This window comes from Coregonus lavaretus (assembly GCF_964263955.1).
Source record: "Coregonus lavaretus genome assembly, chromosome: 13".
Lineage (NCBI taxonomy): Eukaryota > Metazoa > Chordata > Actinopteri > Salmoniformes > Salmonidae > Coregonus > Coregonus lavaretus.
The window spans coordinates 32,828,206-32,846,610 of NC_140000.1; the positions used below are offsets into that span (position 1 = coordinate 32,828,206).

Below are 18,405 nucleotides of genomic sequence, written 5' to 3' on the forward strand. Positions count from 1 at the left end.
TAACATTATAATGCATTGTAAGATTTGTCATGAGCAAGACCCCTTTATAATGTATTATAATCATCTCGGACTAAAGAACAGCCCATTTGAGACAGTTTAAAATGTTATGCATAGAGAGACCTAACAAATAAGTGTTGTTATAAGAAATAATAAAGGCTCTGGATAAGTGTCTGCTAAATGACGTAAATGTAAATGTACATACTTATAACAAGGTATAAATCCTCTCTCAGAGGCATGGTGTAGATTTAAATAATCTACTAGCCAAATTATTGCTGAAAATGTACTGAAACAACCCAACCTAATTCAAGCAGGAGCATATAGTGTAGATGTTAGTTCCCCTTCAGGTAATTACTTTTGCAGAGTATCATAGTCCGCAAGTTGTCATATCATATGACAATGACTATGGCTTTGTAACAATGCAGGACCACGGTTAGTAACAGGATCCAGCAACCTCTCCCTAGGCCTATAACATTATACTGGAACATTTAATAATAGCAAACCGTCAACATAGACCCTAATACTTCCCATATGAGCCACTGTATCAAATTCACATGTTGCCTATAGTGTACAGTATAAATACCACCCACCTGCAGCAGCAGAAAGTGAAAGCAGAAAGTGTCAGAGTCTGATCCTTCACTGGTCTCTGCCCGTACGCTGCACTGGGTTAGAACTCTGGCATAAGAGCCCAAAGCATGAAAAGACACACTTTCACACACACTCTTCCCACACATTTAATCTCTTGGCCTTAATGCAAATGTCTCAAATGCAGAAACACAGCACTCTCCTTCTGTGGACTTTCATCTTCATGCAAAACCAGCTCTTTATCTGCCTTTTTATGCCATCCCTCTATCTATCCTCTTTATTTGCGCCACCATTGTGTGGGGCTCATGTTATTACATTGGGTTACTGCTATAACCTACTCATACCTGTTCACTGAGCCTAAAAGGTCCAATGCAGGCGTTTTTATCTCAATATCAAATCATTTCTGGGTAATAATTAAGTACCTTACTGTGACTGTTTTCAATTAAAATGATCAAAAATAAACAAAACTAGCTTTTTAACAAAGAGCAATTTCTCAAGCAAGAATTTTGCTAGGACTGTCTGGGACAGAGTGGTTTGGAACTCTCTTTTGTATTGGTCTATTAACTAATTTGTCACCAGGCAGGACAAAACTCCATCCCACCAAAACAGGCTTAAATTTAAGTTGGCCTTTTCAAACAGCTCTTACTAGAAGGTCATTATAATAATTTTCACAATTTCACAGTATTATTCCAACCTCATAGAGTGGAAATATATATAAAACACAGAAAAATCATGTTTTTTAACTGCACTAGGCCTTTAAAGGATGTATAGGAGACTTTAGATGTATCGACTGTAGGGAAGCCATAAGGATTTCCCAGGGAAGAATGAAACACTATATACACAAAAGTATGTGGACACCCCTTCAAATTAGTGGATTTGGCTATTTCAGCCACACCTGTGTATAAAATGTATAAAATCAAGCACACAGCCATGCAATCTCCAAGACAAACATTGGCAGTAGAATGGCCTTTCTGAAGAGCTCAGTGACTTTCAACGTGGCTCCGTCATAGGATATCACCTTTCCAACAAGTCAGTTTGTCAAATTTCTGCCCTGCTAGAGCTGCCCCGTTCAAGTATAAGTGCCGTTATTGTGAAGTGGAAACATCTAGGAGCAATAACGGCTCAGCCACGAAGTGGTAGGCCACACAAGCTCACAGAACGGCACAGCCGATTGCTGAAGCACGTAAAAATTGTCTGTCCTTGGTTGCAACACTCAATACCGAGTTCCAAACTGCCTCTGGAAGCAACGTCAGCACAATAACTGTTCATCGGGAGCTTCATGAAATGGGTTTCCATGGCAGCCGCACACAAGCCTAAGATCACCATGCGCAATGCCAAGCATCGGCTGGAGTGGTGTAAAGCTCGCCGCCATTGGACTCTGGAGCAGTGGAAACGCGTTCTCTGGAGTGATGAATCATGCTTCACCATCTGGCAGTCCGACAGACAAATCTGTGTTTGGAGGATCCAGGAGAACGCTACCTGCCCCAATGCATAGTGTGGTGCCAACTGTAAAGTTTGGTGGAGGAGGAATAATGTTCTGGGGCTTTTTTTCATGGTTCGGGCAAGGCCCCTTAGTTCCAATGAAGGGAAATCTTAACGCTACAGCATACAATGACATTCTGTGCTTCCAACTTTGTGACAACAGTTCGGGGAAGGCCCTTTCCTGTTTCAGCATGACAATGGCCCCGTGCACAAAGCGAGGTCCATACATAAAATGGTTTGTTAAGATCGGTGTAGACGAACTTGACCGGCCTGCACAGAGCCCTGACTTCAACCCCACCGAACACCTTTGGGATAAATTGTAACGCAGACCACAAGTCAAGCCTAATCGCCCAACATCAGTGCCCGACCTCACTAATGCTCATGGCTGAATGGAAGCAAGTCCCCGCAGCAATGTTCCAACATCTAGTGGAAAGCCTTCCCAGAAGAGTGGAGGCTGTTATAGCAGCAAAGGGGGGACCAACTCCATATTAATGCCCATGATTTTGGAATGAGATGTTCGACGAGCAGGTGTCCACATACTTTTGGTCATGTAGTGTATCTATGAAGGACTATGATATACGGACAGCAGAACAGCTGTAAACAGTTTTTGGGGAAGCGATAGTTCCCCCAAATACAAAATGACATATTGGTTTCCTTACACTGTAAGCAGTCTATGGACAAGGTACAGATGTAGGATCTCTTTTCCTGTTGTTGCAAACTGGCTCAAATTAAGATTCTACGTATGTAAGACAGAAATCCAAGCATGCAATGGTTTCGTTTACCTGGCTAATGTTTTCAAATGCTAACTTTTTAGCATTTGTGGCAAAAATCCAAGTCAAGCCACATTACACATTTCCCTCCATTTCTCCCCACACAAATGGGATGATTGTTTGATTAATAATAATTTATGTTTAATTATGCCTTTGTTTTCATTCACAGGTTTACTATTGGCCAGAGTAATGTGAATTGTGCAATCAAATTGCCATTAAAGTGTATTTGGTGATTGTTTTTCATATACTGTCCATACTGTATATTTTGTAAATAACCCATCTGGATCCAACCTTCTTCATCACCTGCACTGTAAAATATATTCTTTTTTTTGCACCTGACTGAGTCTGAACTGTTGCCTCTCCACATTACACAAAAAATCGTAGAAAAAAAAATACTTACTTAAATGAATCATTTAGCTTTACATTTCCTAAAAGAGTAGCTTACTTAGACTATTAAAATGTGTTCATGTTTGTTCTTTATCGCTGCTGTTTCAATTTATCCCTCTATATTCACTGAGCAATGATGAACACGTCACTCGGGTTATGCTCTTTCTCCTTCCTTTCCTCTTTCACATCAGCTCCCTTCAAAACACTCAACAGTCAGCCATATGAAAACGGCTACCCACACTGCTCCCCAAACTACCCCATCAATAGGATCATCGTGGTTCAAATCTACACAATCACTCAGGCCTAATCTACAGTAAGAATCCCCTAGCTGAAATCAATAACATCGCCAGGGGACTTAGCCCTAGTCAATCCCTGTGTGGAGCTGGAGGAGCCGGGTCTGGGCTGTGCAGGGCAGGGCTATACAGTACGCCCCCTCTGTAAGCAGGCCCCAGGCACAGGCAGGCTGAACAAGGGACCAGATGGGTCGTAGAGTGAATGAGCGTACAGGCAGCAGCAAACTGAATGCAGAGGCGGCCTGGGGGCCTACTGGGATGCTGATAAAGCACCTGGACATTTTTATAGACAAACTACTTATTTCCGTCCTGCATATCGGCTTGGAAAGACTGATAACTTTCTATTCCTCTCAGGCGGAAGGATGAAAGGGCCAGGGGAGAGAGGCCTTTCAGGAGTTTAATTGATCAAGCAGAGGCCACAGGGCCTTACCAGAGATAAAAGTGACTACCACTCTGCTCAGCACAATGAGGAGATCTATTTAGGAGGAGACCCAATGAAGAAGGAGAATGTAGCTCATTATGCAAAGTCATTATGGGACTCATTTTTTAAAGATAGTTTTTAAAGAGTTTGTGGTAGAATTGAACATGATTTCCAGAGGTCAGGCTATAGGTCAGGCTATAGGTCACGCAACACTGCCAGGGTGTTAACTTGTAGACCAGACTTGTTACTGTACTCAGTACAATTAAAAGACATTTAAAAAAACAATGCTGCTCCTTCCTTGAGCATGACATATCTATAGATCCCCCGTTTAGCATGTTTACAATTTCTTTCCTAAATCATATCTTAAATGGATTGTGTTGCTCAATGACTTAGTATACAATTATTTTGAGATGACAGGGCATGAGATTTAAAACATGGTAAACGGGGGAAATTGTTACATTATTTATTGCTCTGAAAATACTAGCATGGAGCCTATGCATGGAACCTATGCATTAGCAAAACATTTGCATTTTTGTACCGTTTCAGAACTAGTGGGTAGATTTAAAAACACTGAATCCTACATACTTAATGGAAAATATGGTTGGAGAACCTTAACCCATGAAACTGTGGTTTGATTAATTCTGAAAGTGCCACATTCAGTTCTTCAATCCATGGTAGGTATTTCATACTCAAATGTTGAGTTCCGTAAACCTCTAAGGAGCGCCATTTGTTCCTTATTTTCCTTGTAACATGACGAGCGAGCTTCTGCAATTACAAATAGCGAACTTACCTAAATATTGCTAGGTTTTTACCCCAAATGACATATCTGGGTTTCACTTTACTGAGAGCCAATCGACTGGTCAGTTCGTCTTACTGCTAGAAATTGAACAACTTAACTCCTCCACCTCCAACTCCACCTCTATTGCCTCATTCTGGGGTCTGGCTCCTGGCGTGGCTTTGTCTCTGTACTGCCTGCTCGGTATTCCCGGTAACATCGCAGTGATAGTCGTCCTCCGTCGGAACCATGATCTATCCAGTTTGAGCCGGAGACTGATGTTGAACTTGGCTGCATCTGACCTACTCTGCATCCTTACCCTACCTTTGCGAATATACAACCTAGTCTTCACCTGGAGCCTGGGTCTAGTGCTCTGTCAGCTCAACATGTACCTTTTCTACTGCAGTATCTGTACCAGTCTGCTGACTGTCACATTTCTGAGCATCCAGCGCTACCTCCAGGTAGTGCATTCCCACAGCTGGGCCAGACTGGGAGTGGCAAAGGAGAGGGGGCTACTGGTTGTCCTGTGGGGGGTAGCTGGGGTCCTGTCCATCCCTTATGGGGTGACGGTGCGGGATGTGAAGGAGGAGGATAATGGATGGGTCCGGTGCCAGTATGATTTTGCATCAGATGCTGAGCTGGTGGCTGTGTTGCTCCTGCAGACTCTCCTGGCATTTGTAGTTCCTTTCTTCATCATGGCCACAGCCTATATCCGCCTCCAGAAAAGGGTGAACCAAACAGCTTTCTTCAGTCACCCCAGGATGACCAGATTAGTGAGCCTCATCGTTGGGACCTTCATAGTTCTATGGACTCCTCACCATGTCATGAACGTGCTGGGAGTGACGGCCATCTTGGCAAAGAATAAGGCTCTGAGAGTGTTCTGGGAGGACAATTGGAGGATTGCTGGATCTCTGGTCTTCATCAACAGCAGCTTGGTTCCATTCCTCTATGCCTTTGCCTCCAGAAACACCCAGAGAGCACAGAGTAATGACAGTCAGGTAGTGACCACGAGTAGTCACAATCTGTAAGATTTCAAGTCACTCATTGGTAATTTCAACTATTGAAATACAGTGGGGAAAAAAAGTATTTAGTCAGCCACCAATTGTGCAAGTTCTCCCACTTAAAAAGATGAGAGAGGCCTGTAATTTTCATCATAGGTACACGTCAACTATGACAGACAAAATGAGAAAAAAAAATCCAGAAAATCACATTGTAGGATTTTTAATGAATTTATTTGCAAATTATGGTGGAAAATAAGTATTTGGTCAATAACAAAAGTTTCTCAATACTTTGTTATATACCCTTTGTTGGCAATGACACAGGTCAAACGTTTTCTGTAAGTCTTCACAAGGTTTTCACACACTGTTGCTGGTATTTTGGCCCATTCCTCCATGCAGATCTCCTCTAGAGCAGTGATGTTTTGGGGCTGTCGCTGGGCAACACAGACTTTCAACTCCCTCCAAAGATTTTCTATGGGGTTGAGATCTGGAGACTGGCTAGGCCACTCCAGGACCTTGAAATGCTTCTTACGAAGCCACTCCTTCGTTGCCCGGGCAGTGTGTTTGGGATCATTGTCATGCTGAAAGACCCAGCCACGTTTCATCTTCAATGCCCTTGCTGATGGAAGGAGGTTTTCACTCAAAATCTCACGATACATGGCCCCATTCATTCTTTCCTTTACACGGATCAGTCGTCCTGGTCCCTTTGCAGAAAAACAGCCCCAAAGCATGATGTTTCCACCCCCATGCTTCACAGTAGGTATGGTGTTCTTTGGATGCAACTCAGCATTCTTTGTCCTCCAAACACGACGAGTTGAGTTTTTACCAAAAAGTTATATTTTGGTTTCATCTGACCATATGACATTCTCCCAATCCTCTTCTGGATCATCCAAATGCACTCTAGCAAACTTCAGACGGGCCTGGACATGTACTGGCTTAAGCAGGGGGACACGTCTTGCACTGCAGGATTTGAGTCCCTGGCGGCATAGTGTGTTACTGATGGTAGGCTTTGTTACTTTGGTCCCAGCTCTCTGCAGGTCATTCACTAGGTCCCCCCGTGTTGTTCTGGGATTTTTGCTCACCGTTCTTGTGATCATTTTGACCCCACAGGGTGAGATCTTGCGTGGAGCCCCAGATCGAGGGAGATTATCAGTGGTCTTGTATGTCTTCCATTTCCTAATAATTGCTCCCACAGTTGATTTCTTCAAACCAAGCTGCTTACCTATTGCAGATTCAGTCTTCCCAGCCTGGTGCAGGTCTACAATTTAGTTTCTGGTGTCCTTTGACAGCTCTTTGGTCTTGGCCATAGTGGAGTTTGGAGTGTGACTGTTTGAGGTTGTGGACAGGTGTATTTTATACTGATAACAAGTTCAAACAGGTGCCATTAATACAGGTAACGAGTGGAGGACAGAGGAGCCTCTTAAAGAAGAAGTTACAGGTCTGTGAGAGCCAGAAATCTTGCTTGTTTGTAGGTGACCAAATACTTATTTTCCACCATAATTTGCAAATAAATTCATAAAAAATCCTACAATGTGATTTTCTGGATTTTTTTCCCTCAATTTGTCTGTCATAGTTGACGTGTACATATGATGAAAATTACAGGCCTCTCTCATTTTTTTAAGTGGGAGAACTTGCACAATTGGTGGCTGACTAAATACTTTTTTTCCCCACTGTATACCCCTTGATACAGACAAATATGACATATAAATACCTTATTGAGATTAGCACAGCTGTCTTAGCTTATAATAACCACCCCAAAAAACAAAAGGAACTGTATGCATTGTTTATGTTTTTGTAAAGCTTAAAATCATGTTTAAATAAAGTAATATTGCTTTCATGACCAAAAATATTTTTGAGATGATTTGGGCATGATATTTCAGCAAGTTTAGAAGGGGTGAGTGTAATGGAGTTAAGAACGTACCGTAAGCTCCCTCCACAGCTAGCTTGAAATGTCGCCGATGGAGCCATCCAAGGGGTACCTTTTGTATAGCTCAATCGGTTTGCACAGTGTCAAGGAGGGTGGTCATGTGTGTTGTGAAACAGAGGATAATTGGTTCGAGCCCAGCATAGGGCAGTCGGACAGTGGAGGAAGCTAAGCTGTTAGCAGCACTGCTTAGCTTCCTCCACTCAGGAGACACTCTTATCAGTTGCCCCAACTAATTTTCCCATCAACATGCATTTTCTCTCCGCATCGAGAGCTTGCGACTACTGTATAAGGTTCTATCTGCATTTTTGTCAAAATTGAGTTATTGACATAGCCTTGTTCTGTTCAATGTTCTCTACCTATATAGTACCTCAAAATACCCCAATTCATGTTGTTAAGTTGAAAAGAATACTCAATACAAATTGCTGACACCATTCAAACCAATGAGGGTTCGGAAATGTAAAGCCAATTATCTCAGAATTATCTTTTTGCAGATAGAACCTTATAGTCCCAAGCTCTCGGTATGTCTCACATGCTGATTACGTTCACAAGTAAAAACGAATACTGTATTTCCGAGAATCAGTTGCTGTTTCACTGCAACTTACATGACACAATTCTGGGTTACACCAAGGGGAAGGGGGCAATACAGTAGCCCTATATAATAAATTACACTAAATAATGCAATAAAATCAGTGCGTTTCTAGGCCAATATTATGGTGGGTTAATAAGAGGCAGCTAGGGGGCCCACAACTAAGGGGGAAGTCAGGAAGTCAATTGGGGTCTCAACTTACTGTAAGTAAGGATAGTAGAATACACAATGTGCAATTTCAAAAATGTGGTAGTACATCAGCAGTTTTCATCAGTTATGTTTTCATCAGTTATGTCAGTCACTGTCACTGAATTAGTCCATGTCAGCTAACATTTTATTGATTGCTAGGTAAGTTAGTCTAGCCAGCTATCTAAACCTTGTAGTAATCATGGCCAAATTATTGGCTGGGCATGCAAAGAACGCACGTGCCCAGGGGCCCTGACCTCGAGGGAGCCCCCATTGATTTTGTTAGTTACTCTCACTCAGATGTCATATGAACATGGCATAACTCATTGCAAAATGTGTAGAACTGCAAGAAATTTGCTAAAAAACTGAAAACAATTATCTCAACCCCATGGACAAATGTGTAGAATTGCAGGAAATTAGTTTTAAAACTGAAACATTTTCTCTCTGTCCCATGGAAAGTTTTAATTTGCTTTAAAACTTTAAAATGTTCCTTATGCTGCCAAATATTTTTCCCGGAAGGTGGAAGGGCCCCCCAACCAAATCTCGCTTAGGGTCCCCAAAAGGCTAGAACGCCCCTGAATAAAACGACAGAATTGATATCATATGTACAATTGAGCATCTCACAACATAATGGACCATTTGGAAAGACTAAGTTACACACTTTTTCACTGCAACCCATCAAAGTGACAGAGATTTTGAGGGCTTGTGGGAAGGGGATGTATTCATTTACACAGGCTGAAATTGCCCTCCCCTCTCTTCAAAGAAAGATTAGCAGAAATGATGGAACCTACCTTCACATACAAGACGACTCGGTGTGCTTGCTTTTGGGTCTGGATCTCTTGATTGAAAAACATATACGTTACCGGGAGAACGCCAAACAAATCCAATTCAATGTCTCTCGGTCCTCTTTATTGTCTCTGCCTGTGGTGTGTAGGGGGATATTCATAAAAATTCGCCCAGTGGTATAAACACGCAGTTGTATGCACATTTATCTAGCCTATATATTCCCTAGTTCTCGAGCATGCATGCAAACGAAAGCGAATTAAATCCCGTCACAAACTACTCCAGCAAACGAAAACATTCTGCTCCTGTCGAAAAGGATTTTAGAAAAGATGTGAATATGCATTTGAACGCAAGCATGGTGAGATGGCGAGATACCGTTTTGCAGAGACAGATCTGCATATGGAAATTAGGGTTAGCCTGGGTCCAATTTTATTTCACTATTGTACTGTTTTTAATGAGACGGGGACAACACGAGACAGAATGTCACGGAAGGGCATAGGACGTGACTTTTATATAAGGCTACAAATGACATACAAATATAATGCATTACATCATCTATACCAGGGATGGGCAACTTTGATGGAGGTGGGGGCCACAAAAACCTGAACTCATCACCTGAACTATCCACGTGTGCATACCCCACCCAACCCTACCACATTGCGAGCAAAACAGTGTAGCAGCCCCCCTGTTTTTTTTTTTTTACGTTTTAGTTAATTTCGTGCAATTCTATACATTTTGCCATGGGGCAGATACGTTTTCGCAATTTTACAGCAAATTCCCTGCAATTCTACACATTTTGCCATAGGGTGGAGAGAAATGTTTGCAGTTTTTAATATGATATGAGTGAGATTGACTAACAAAATCAATGGGGGCCCCCGGATGGCAATTTGACCATGATTACTAACTTTAGATAGCTGGCCACTTACTAATTTACCAATCTAAAAAATGTTAGCTGACATGGGCTAATTGAGTGACTATCAGTGACTGACATAACAAGAGAAAAAATGCTGATGCACAACCACATTTCGAAATTGCACATTGTGTATTCTACTATTCTTGCAACAGTAAGTTGAGACCCCGACTGAGTTTAATATATATATATATATATATATATATATATATACATACATGTAATGTAATGAGGCCATTGGATCAAATAAATATATATATATATACAGTATATATATACAGTTGAAGTCGGAAGTTTACATACACCTTAGCCAAATACATTTAAACTCAGTTTTTCACAATTCCTGACATTTAATCCTAGTAAAAATTCCCTGTTTTAGGTCAGTTAGGATCACTACTTTATTTTAAGAATGTGAAATGTCAGAATAATAGCAGAGAGAATGATTTATTTCAGGTTTTATTTATTTCATCACATTCCCAGTGGGTCAGAAGTTTACATACACTCAATTAGTATTTGGTAGCATTGCCTTTAAATTGTTTAACGTGGGTCAAATGTTTCGGGTAGCCTTCCACAAGCTTCCCACAATAAGTTGGGTGAATTTTGGCCCATTCCTCCTGACAGAGCTGGTGTAACTGAGTCAGGTTTGTAGGCCTCCTTGCTCGCACACGCTTTTTCAGTTCTGCCCACAAATGTTCTATAGGATTGAGGTCAGGGCTTTGTGATGGCCACTCCAATACCTTGACTTTGTTGTCCTTAAGCCATTTTGCCACAACTTTGGATGTATGCTTGTGGTCATTGTCCATTTGGAAGACCCATTTGCGACCAAGCTTTAACTTCCTGACTGATGTCTTGAGATGTTGCTTCAATATATCCACATAATTTTCCTTCCTCATGATGCCATCTATTTTGGGAAGTGCACCAGTCCCTCCTGCAGCAAAGCACCCCCACAGCATGATGCTGCCACCCCCGTGCTTCACGGTTGGGATGGTGTTCTTCGGCTGGCAAGCAACCCCCTTTTTCCTCCAAACATAACGATGGTCATTTTGGCCAATCAGTTCTATTTTTGTTTCATCAGACCAGAGGACATTTCTCCAAAAAGTACGTCGCAATGTGCAGTTGCAAACCGTAGTCTTGCTTTTTTATAGCGGTTTTGGAGCAGTGGCTTCTTCCTTGCTGAGCTGCCTTTCAGGTTATGTCGATATAGGACTCGTTTTACTGTGGATATAGATACTTTTGTACCTGTTTCCTCCAGCATCTTCACAAGGTCCTTTGCTGTTGTTCTGGGATTGATTTGCACTTTTCGCACCAAAGTACGTTCATCTCTAGGAGACAGAATGCGTCTCTTTCCTGAGCGGTATGACGGCTGCGTGGTCCCATGGTTTTTATACTTGCGTACTATTGTTTGTACAGATGAACGTGGTACCTTCAGGCATTTGGAAATTGCTCCCAAGGATGAACCAGACTTGTGGAGGTCTACATTTTTTTTTCTGAGGTCTTGGCTGATTTCTTTTGATTTTCCCATGATGTCAAGCAAAGAGGCACTGAGTTTGAAGGTAGGCCTTGAAATACATCCACAGGTACACCTCCAATTGACTCAAATATATGTAAATTAGCCTATCAGAAGCTTCTAAAGCCATGACATCATTTTCTGGAATTTTCCAAGCTGTTTAAAGGCACAGTCAATTTAGTGTATGTAAACTTCTGGCCCACTGGAATTGTGATACAGTGAATTATAAGTGAAATAATCTGTCTGTAAACAATTGTTGGAAAAGTTACTTGTGTCATGCACAAAGTAGATGTCCTAACCGACTTGCCAAAACTATAGTTTGTTAACAAGACATTTGTGGAGTGGTTGGAAAACAAGTTTTAATGACTCCAACCTAAGTTTATGTAAACTTCCGACTTCAACTGTATATTCAACTGTATATATATATATATAGAGAGAGAGAGAGAGAGGGAGAGAGAGAGAGAGAGAGAGAGAGAGAGAGAGAGAGAGAGAGAGAGAGAGAGAGAGAGAGAGAGAGAGAGAGAGAAAACTGATCCAATAGCCTTCAAAACAAAAACAAAACAAAGTACAGTGGATAAAAAGACAATTAGGCACATATTTTAGTTTAGATAGCTACAATTTAATTACGCTTTTTTGCCGACGTTTACTGACACTGGACGGGTGTTGAGCTTTCCTAAATTATTACATTATTCTGCGCTCTGGCACACTCAGACGATGTAATCGGAGTAGATAGCCAGAGGGCATTTACGAACGCACCCTTTAACAGATCATCTACATCACGCCTCTTGACAGACTAAAATGTAAATGTTATGAAAGATTTCACAGCAAAGGAGTTAAATGGAATATTATCAAAAGCCGTACCAAATTCTCAGGTCCTAGAGCCTGAGAAGGGAGATATGGAGAACTAAAAGAAAGAAGAAGTGGGAGTTTTGTTTGTTTTGGCAATGTACTATTTTTATTAGGGTGGATTGTTAGCATCAGTATTAAGTATGGATTTATTTAAATTTTATTTTTGGTTTCAAACCGTCCAGTTGGTGGCGGAAATACAACTTTTGGATGTAGTCCGCCATAAAACCCACAGAAGAAGAAGAAGAAGAAGAAGAAGAAGAAGAAGAAGAAGAAGAAGAAGAAGAAGAAGAAGAAGAAGAAGAAGAAGACTCTCGAAAGAACTTCGGACCAATCATCGGAAAGATATCGTTTGCGGTGCCCGAATTTGCGCATGCGTAGCGCGTGTGCTCCTTTGCGCGGGAGAGACAGGCTAATGAAGTGAAAACCCCAACAGAGCATTCAGAAAGGATTTCAGGATTTCATCTGGATGTAAGCTAGCTCGTTAACAAACTGTGAACTGTCTTTTGACTTTGCATTTACTTTGATGGTGCAACTGCAGTTTATTAAACAGTGCCGTTAATGTAGGTGTTTTGACGATGTTATTCTCGGCAGGGCATAAAGTCAAGACTCAGAGTAACTGCTACTACTGATCCACGGCACAGATAAAACAGTGAGTTAGTTAACGTTATTCAAATATTTCAGTGAACTGTAACGTTAAATAGCTAAGTAACGTTAGAGGTTTGCCAACATTAGCCTTGTAAGGTTAACGTTACTAGGCTAACTACCTGTGTGTTTATTGATATGTTATTTAATTGTTTATGTTGTCATTTGTATAGTTAAAAAAATTATTATATCGATAATTCATTGACTGTCATTCCCTGCACTTAACTTACTAACAGTATAAGCTCTAACTATTAATTTGACACTTCCACAGCCCCATCCCTCATCTTGCCAACTAAAGTGCCATGGCCAGACTGTTGAAATGACAGATTGTGTCTTCAATGTCGCTTCTCTAAAGTGAACACAATGGAAGAAGACTTCAGCCAGTCGCTGACCCCGCCGGTGTCACCCTTCGTAGGGGAAAGCCAGTGTGAGCTGACCCCAGCCCTGCCACCCTGTTTCTCCTGTGCGTCTGACCCGGGTCGGGAAGACACCCAGCCACTGTCATCTGACAGTTATATTGGCAGGGGCTCCCTGAAACGGTAACGTCTCTATGAGCACACAGCTAAGGCATATTTTAGCAGGCTAATATTATATTGAACAAAAATATAAACACAACCTGCAACATTTACAAAGATTTTTACTGCGTTACAGTTCATATAAGGAAATCTGTCAATTTAAATAAATTATTACAGACAGAAATACTCCTCAGATGATCCCGCAGGTGAAGAAGCCTGATGTGGAGGTCCTGATTTGGCGTGGTTATACGTGGTCTGCGGTTGTGAGGCCGGTTGGACGTACTGCCAAATTCTCTAAAATGACGTTGGAGGCAGCTCATGGTAGAGAAATTAAGATTAAATTATCTGGCAACAGCTCTGGTGGACATTCCTGCAGCCAGCATGCCAATTGCACACGCCCTCAAAACTTGAGACATCTGTGGCATTGTGTTGTGACAAAACTGCACATTTTAAAGTGGCCTTTTATTGTCCCCAGCACAAGGTGCACCTGTATAATGATCATGATGTTTAATCAGCTTCTTGATATGCTGCACCTGTCAGGTGGATGGATTATCTTGGCAAAGGAGAAATGCTCACCAACAGGGATGTAATCAAATTTGTGCACAATTTGAGAGAAATATGCTTTTTCTGCATATGGAAAATATCTGGGATTTTTTTATTTCAGCTCATGAAACATACGACCACTTTACATGTTGCGTTTTATATTTTTGTTCAGTGTATAATCTACTGTATAAGAGTACAGAGACATTACATAAGCCACTTGCCATGACACATGACAGGATGAAAGTCCCGCCTACTTCATGGATCATGTCTCGCAGTGTTTTTGAATGGCCTTCAAGAATATATAATCAAATTCATAAAAAAGCGGTCATTTTAAGATATATGTAAAATTATATTTGTATTCGTGGATTAATTTACTCAATCAATCAGAAATCTTCATTAAAGGCATCAGGTAGAAGTAAATTAATCCGCAAATACGAATACAATTTTGCATGTATCTTAAATTACAGCGTTTTCATGAATTTGACAATATAAACTTGAAGGCCATTCAATAACAGCGTGGGACATGATCCAGGAAGTAGGTGGGACTTTCATACCGTATGTGACACATAGTAACTCAAAAGATTGTGGACAGCTGACAACAGTGGACAGAAATAATACATATTATGTTGATCTTGTTATATTACAACAGAATCATTACCAACAATATTGTTTGAGGAAAACTCCCTGTCTTCAGTGTCTTGTAGGCTGCAGCAGATCTAAGTTACTATTGTCTTCCATAGGCTGCTGTTGCGTCTGGCCCCAGCCCCTGCAGACTATGAGGAGGACACAGTGGATATCTTTGGCTTCCCATGGGTGACCGAGACTGCTCTGGTGGAATCTACCAAACTTTTGTTCGGCCTGTTCAGGTGGGAATACAGCCAGATAATGTGGAGTGTCATTCATTTTTTTCAGACTATGTATAGCTGCCTCACTGTCTCTAATTCTCAGGGTTTCGAGGTCAGTGTGTCACAATTTGTTGTCACCTTTCAGGCAAAAGCTTCTTAAACTAGAGACCCTGGTGCAGTCCAGCTCTCATGACTTTGGTAAGCTAACTTAATGTATACCTTGCTGCTCATGGTTTTGTGAGAAGGAGTTCACATGTTGATATTATTTGATAAAAATTTGTGGTAATAACAAAGATAGTGCCTGTGTGATGTGATTTGGTATGGTGGTTGTTAGATTTTTTTCTGAGTTGTGATGGGGAAATCTTGTACTGTTTTTGTTGTACTGTATGTACTTGACAATGTTATGTTTCAGGCCAAGCCAGCAGCCTCCATTATGAGGCAGAAGACCTTAGGCAACAGTGTGTGCTGTTTCTCCAATATGTCAAAGTCTTCCTATACAGGTAATGCTACTGGTCAGTTATTACTGATTCTTACTGACTGTGTCCCTGGCCTAGGGCATAGGCTATATTTACTTAGCTAGTTCCAGTAAAACACTGTAAGGATTTGTTCTTTGTTTAAAAGGTAAAAGGATAAGCAGTCAGGTCTGACACCTGACTTTTCTGTGACTCCCTGTGTGACCTCTGCACCCTGCAGGTACCTGGAGCCCACCTGTCCCCTGGAGGAGGGCCCCTGTCACCCCTATGAGGAGCTGGAGGCTCAGCTACCCTCTGCTCTGCTGGAGGAGCTCTTTGGGGTCACCCTCCTCATAGGGCGCCTCAAAGACCTAACGGCCAACATCCAGAGTGCCCTCACCATACAGCACCAGGGCAAGGTAGCCCCCCCCCCCCCACACACACACACACAAAAAAGCATGAATATTGTGAGTGAATACCAGACCTGGGTTCAAATATACAGTGGGGAGAACAAGTATTTGATACACTGCCAATTTTGCAGGTTTCCCTACTTACAAAGCATGTAGAGGTCTGTAATTTTTATCATAGGTACACTTCAACTGTGAGAGACGGAATCTAAAACAAAAATCCAGAAAATCACATTGTATGATTTTTAAGTAATTAATTTGCATTTTATTGCATGTCATAAGTATTTGATCACCTACCAACCAGTAAGAATTCCGGCTCTCACAGACCTGTTAGTTTTTTTTAAGAAGCCCTCCTGTTCTCCACTCATTACCTGTATTAACTGCACCTGTTTGAACTCGTTACCTGTATAAAAGACACCTGTCCACACACTCAATCAAACAGACTCCAACCTCTCCACAATGGCCAAGACTAGAGAGCTGTGTAAGGACATCAGGGATAAAATTGTAGACCTGCACAAGGCTGGGATGGGCTACAGGACAATAGGCAAGCAGCTTGGTGAGAAGGCAACAACTGTTGGCGCAATTATTAGAAAATGGAAGAAGTTCAAGATGACGGTCAATCACCCTCGGTCTGGGGCTCCATGCAAGATCTCACCTCATGGGGCATCAATGATCATGAGGAAGGTGAGGGATCAGCCCATAACTACACGGCAGGACCTGGTCAATGACCTGAAGAGAGCTGGGACCACAGTCTCAAAGAAAACCATTAGTAACACACTACGCCGTCATGGATTAAAATCCTGCAGCGCACACAAGGTCCCCCTGCTCAAGCCAGCGCATGTCCAGGCCCGTCTGAAGTTTGCCAATGACCATCTGGATGATCCAGAGGAGGAATGGGAGAAGGTCATGTGGTCTGATGAGACAAAAATAGAGCTTTTTGGTCTAAACTCCACTCGCCGTGTTTGGAGGAAGAAGAAGGATGAGTACAACCCCAAGAACACCATCCCAACCGTGAAGCATGGAGGTGGAAACATCATTCTTTGGGGATGCTTTTCTGCAAAGGGGACAGGACGACTGCACTGTATTGAGGGGAGGATGGATGGGGCCATGTATCGCATGCATTGAAGATGGGTCGTGGCTGGGTCTTCCAGCATGACAACGACCCGAAACACACAGCCAGGGCAACTAAGGAGTGGCTCCGTAAGAAGCATCTCAAGGTCCTGGAGTGGCCTAGCCAGTCTCCAGACCTGAACCCAATAGAAAATCTTTGGAGGGAGCTGAAAGTCCGTATTACCCAGCGACAGCCCCAAAACCTGAAGGATCTGGAGAAGGTCTGTATGGAGGAGTGGGCCAAAATCCCTGCTGCAGTGTGTGCAAACCTGGTCAAGACCTACAGGAAACATATGATCTCTGTAATTGCAAACAAAGGTTTCTGTACCAAATATTAAGTTCTGCTTTTCTGATGTATCAAATACTTATGTCATGCAATAAAATGCAAATTAATTACTTAAAAATCATACAATATGATTTTCTGGATTTTTGTTTTAGATTCCGTCTCTCACAGTTGAAGTGTACCTATGATAAAAATTACAGACCTCTACATGCTTTGTAAGTAGGAAAACCTGCAAAATTGTATTTGACAGTATGTTCAAATACTTATTTCAAATGCTATTTTTAAATACCTGGGTTAAATGCATGGGAGTGTATTTGAGTCAGTGGATTTCAGTTTTTCAAATATTTCCAAATGCATTAAAATATTCAACTACTTGTCTTTTCAAAGAAAATATACAGTACCAGTCAAAAGTTTGGACACACCTACTCATTCAAGTGTTTTTCTTTATTTTTTACTATTTTCTACATTGTAGAATAATAGTGAAGACATAAACTTTGAAATGACACATATGGAATCATGTAGTAACCAAAAAAGTGTTAAACACTTAAGTAGCCACCCTTTGCCTTGATGACAGCTTTGCACACTCTTGGCATTCTCTCAACCAGCTTCATGAGGAATGCTTTTCCAACAGCATATGCTGAGCACTTGTTGGCTGCTTTCTCTTCACTCTGCAGTCCAACTCATCCCAAACCATCTCAGTTGGGTTGAGTTCGGGAGATTGTGGAGGCCAGGTCATCTGATGCAGCACTCCATCACTCTCCTTGGTCAAATAGCCCTTACACAGCCTGGAGGTGTGTTTTGGGTCATTGTCCTGTTGAAAAACAAATACATTTACATTTACGTCATTTAGCAGACGCTCTTATCCAGAGATAGTCCCACTAAGCGCAAACCAGATGGGATGGTGTATTGCTGAAGAATGCTGTGGTAGCCATGCTGGTTAAGTGTGCCTTGAATTCTAAATAAATCACTGACAGTGTCACCAGCAAAGCACCATCACACCTCCTCCATGCTTCACGGTGGGAACCACAGATGCGGAGATCATCCGTTCACCTACTCTGCGTCTCACAAAGACACGGCGGGTTGGAACCAAAAATCACACATTTGGACTCATCAGACCAAAGGACAGATTTCCACCGGTCGAATGTCTATTGC

At 41.8% G+C, this 18,405-nt stretch overlaps 2 protein-coding genes across 3 annotated transcripts in view; both read left to right on the forward strand.

Annotated features, from left to right (window-relative positions):
* Positions 1 to 4,099: 4,099 nt before the first annotated feature.
* On the forward strand, positions 4,100 to 5,738 carry LOC311140020 (somatostatin receptor type 2-like; the record flags this gene model as incomplete). Its single annotated transcript, XM_084174993.1, has 2 exons — positions 4,100 to 4,112; positions 4,816 to 5,738. 2 exons carry the CDS (start codon positions 4,100 to 4,102, stop codon positions 5,736 to 5,738), a joined length of 936 nt encoding a protein of 311 aa, XP_084031119.1.
* A 7,104-nt stretch (positions 5,739 to 12,842) lies between these two features.
* LOC311140760 (protein MMS22-like) overlaps positions 12,843 to 18,405 on the forward strand; it is a 29,019-nt gene continuing 23,456 nt past the window's right edge. Inside the window, exons 1-7 of one of the 2 annotated variants that reach the window (XM_084175978.1) lie at positions 12,843 to 12,924; positions 13,048 to 13,105; positions 13,370 to 13,637; positions 14,897 to 15,022; positions 15,147 to 15,199; positions 15,414 to 15,501; positions 15,695 to 15,872. In XM_084175978.1, the coding sequence (XP_084032104.1) occupies positions 13,462 to 13,637; positions 14,897 to 15,022; positions 15,147 to 15,199; positions 15,414 to 15,501; positions 15,695 to 15,872 (621 nt within the window). In that variant the 5' untranslated portion in view covers positions 12,843 to 12,924; positions 13,048 to 13,105; positions 13,370 to 13,461. Of the gene's footprint in view, positions 13,106 to 13,369; positions 13,638 to 14,896; positions 15,023 to 15,146; positions 15,200 to 15,413; positions 15,502 to 15,694; positions 15,873 to 18,405 lie in introns of both variants that reach the window. The other variant, XM_084175979.1, reaches the window with a different exon arrangement.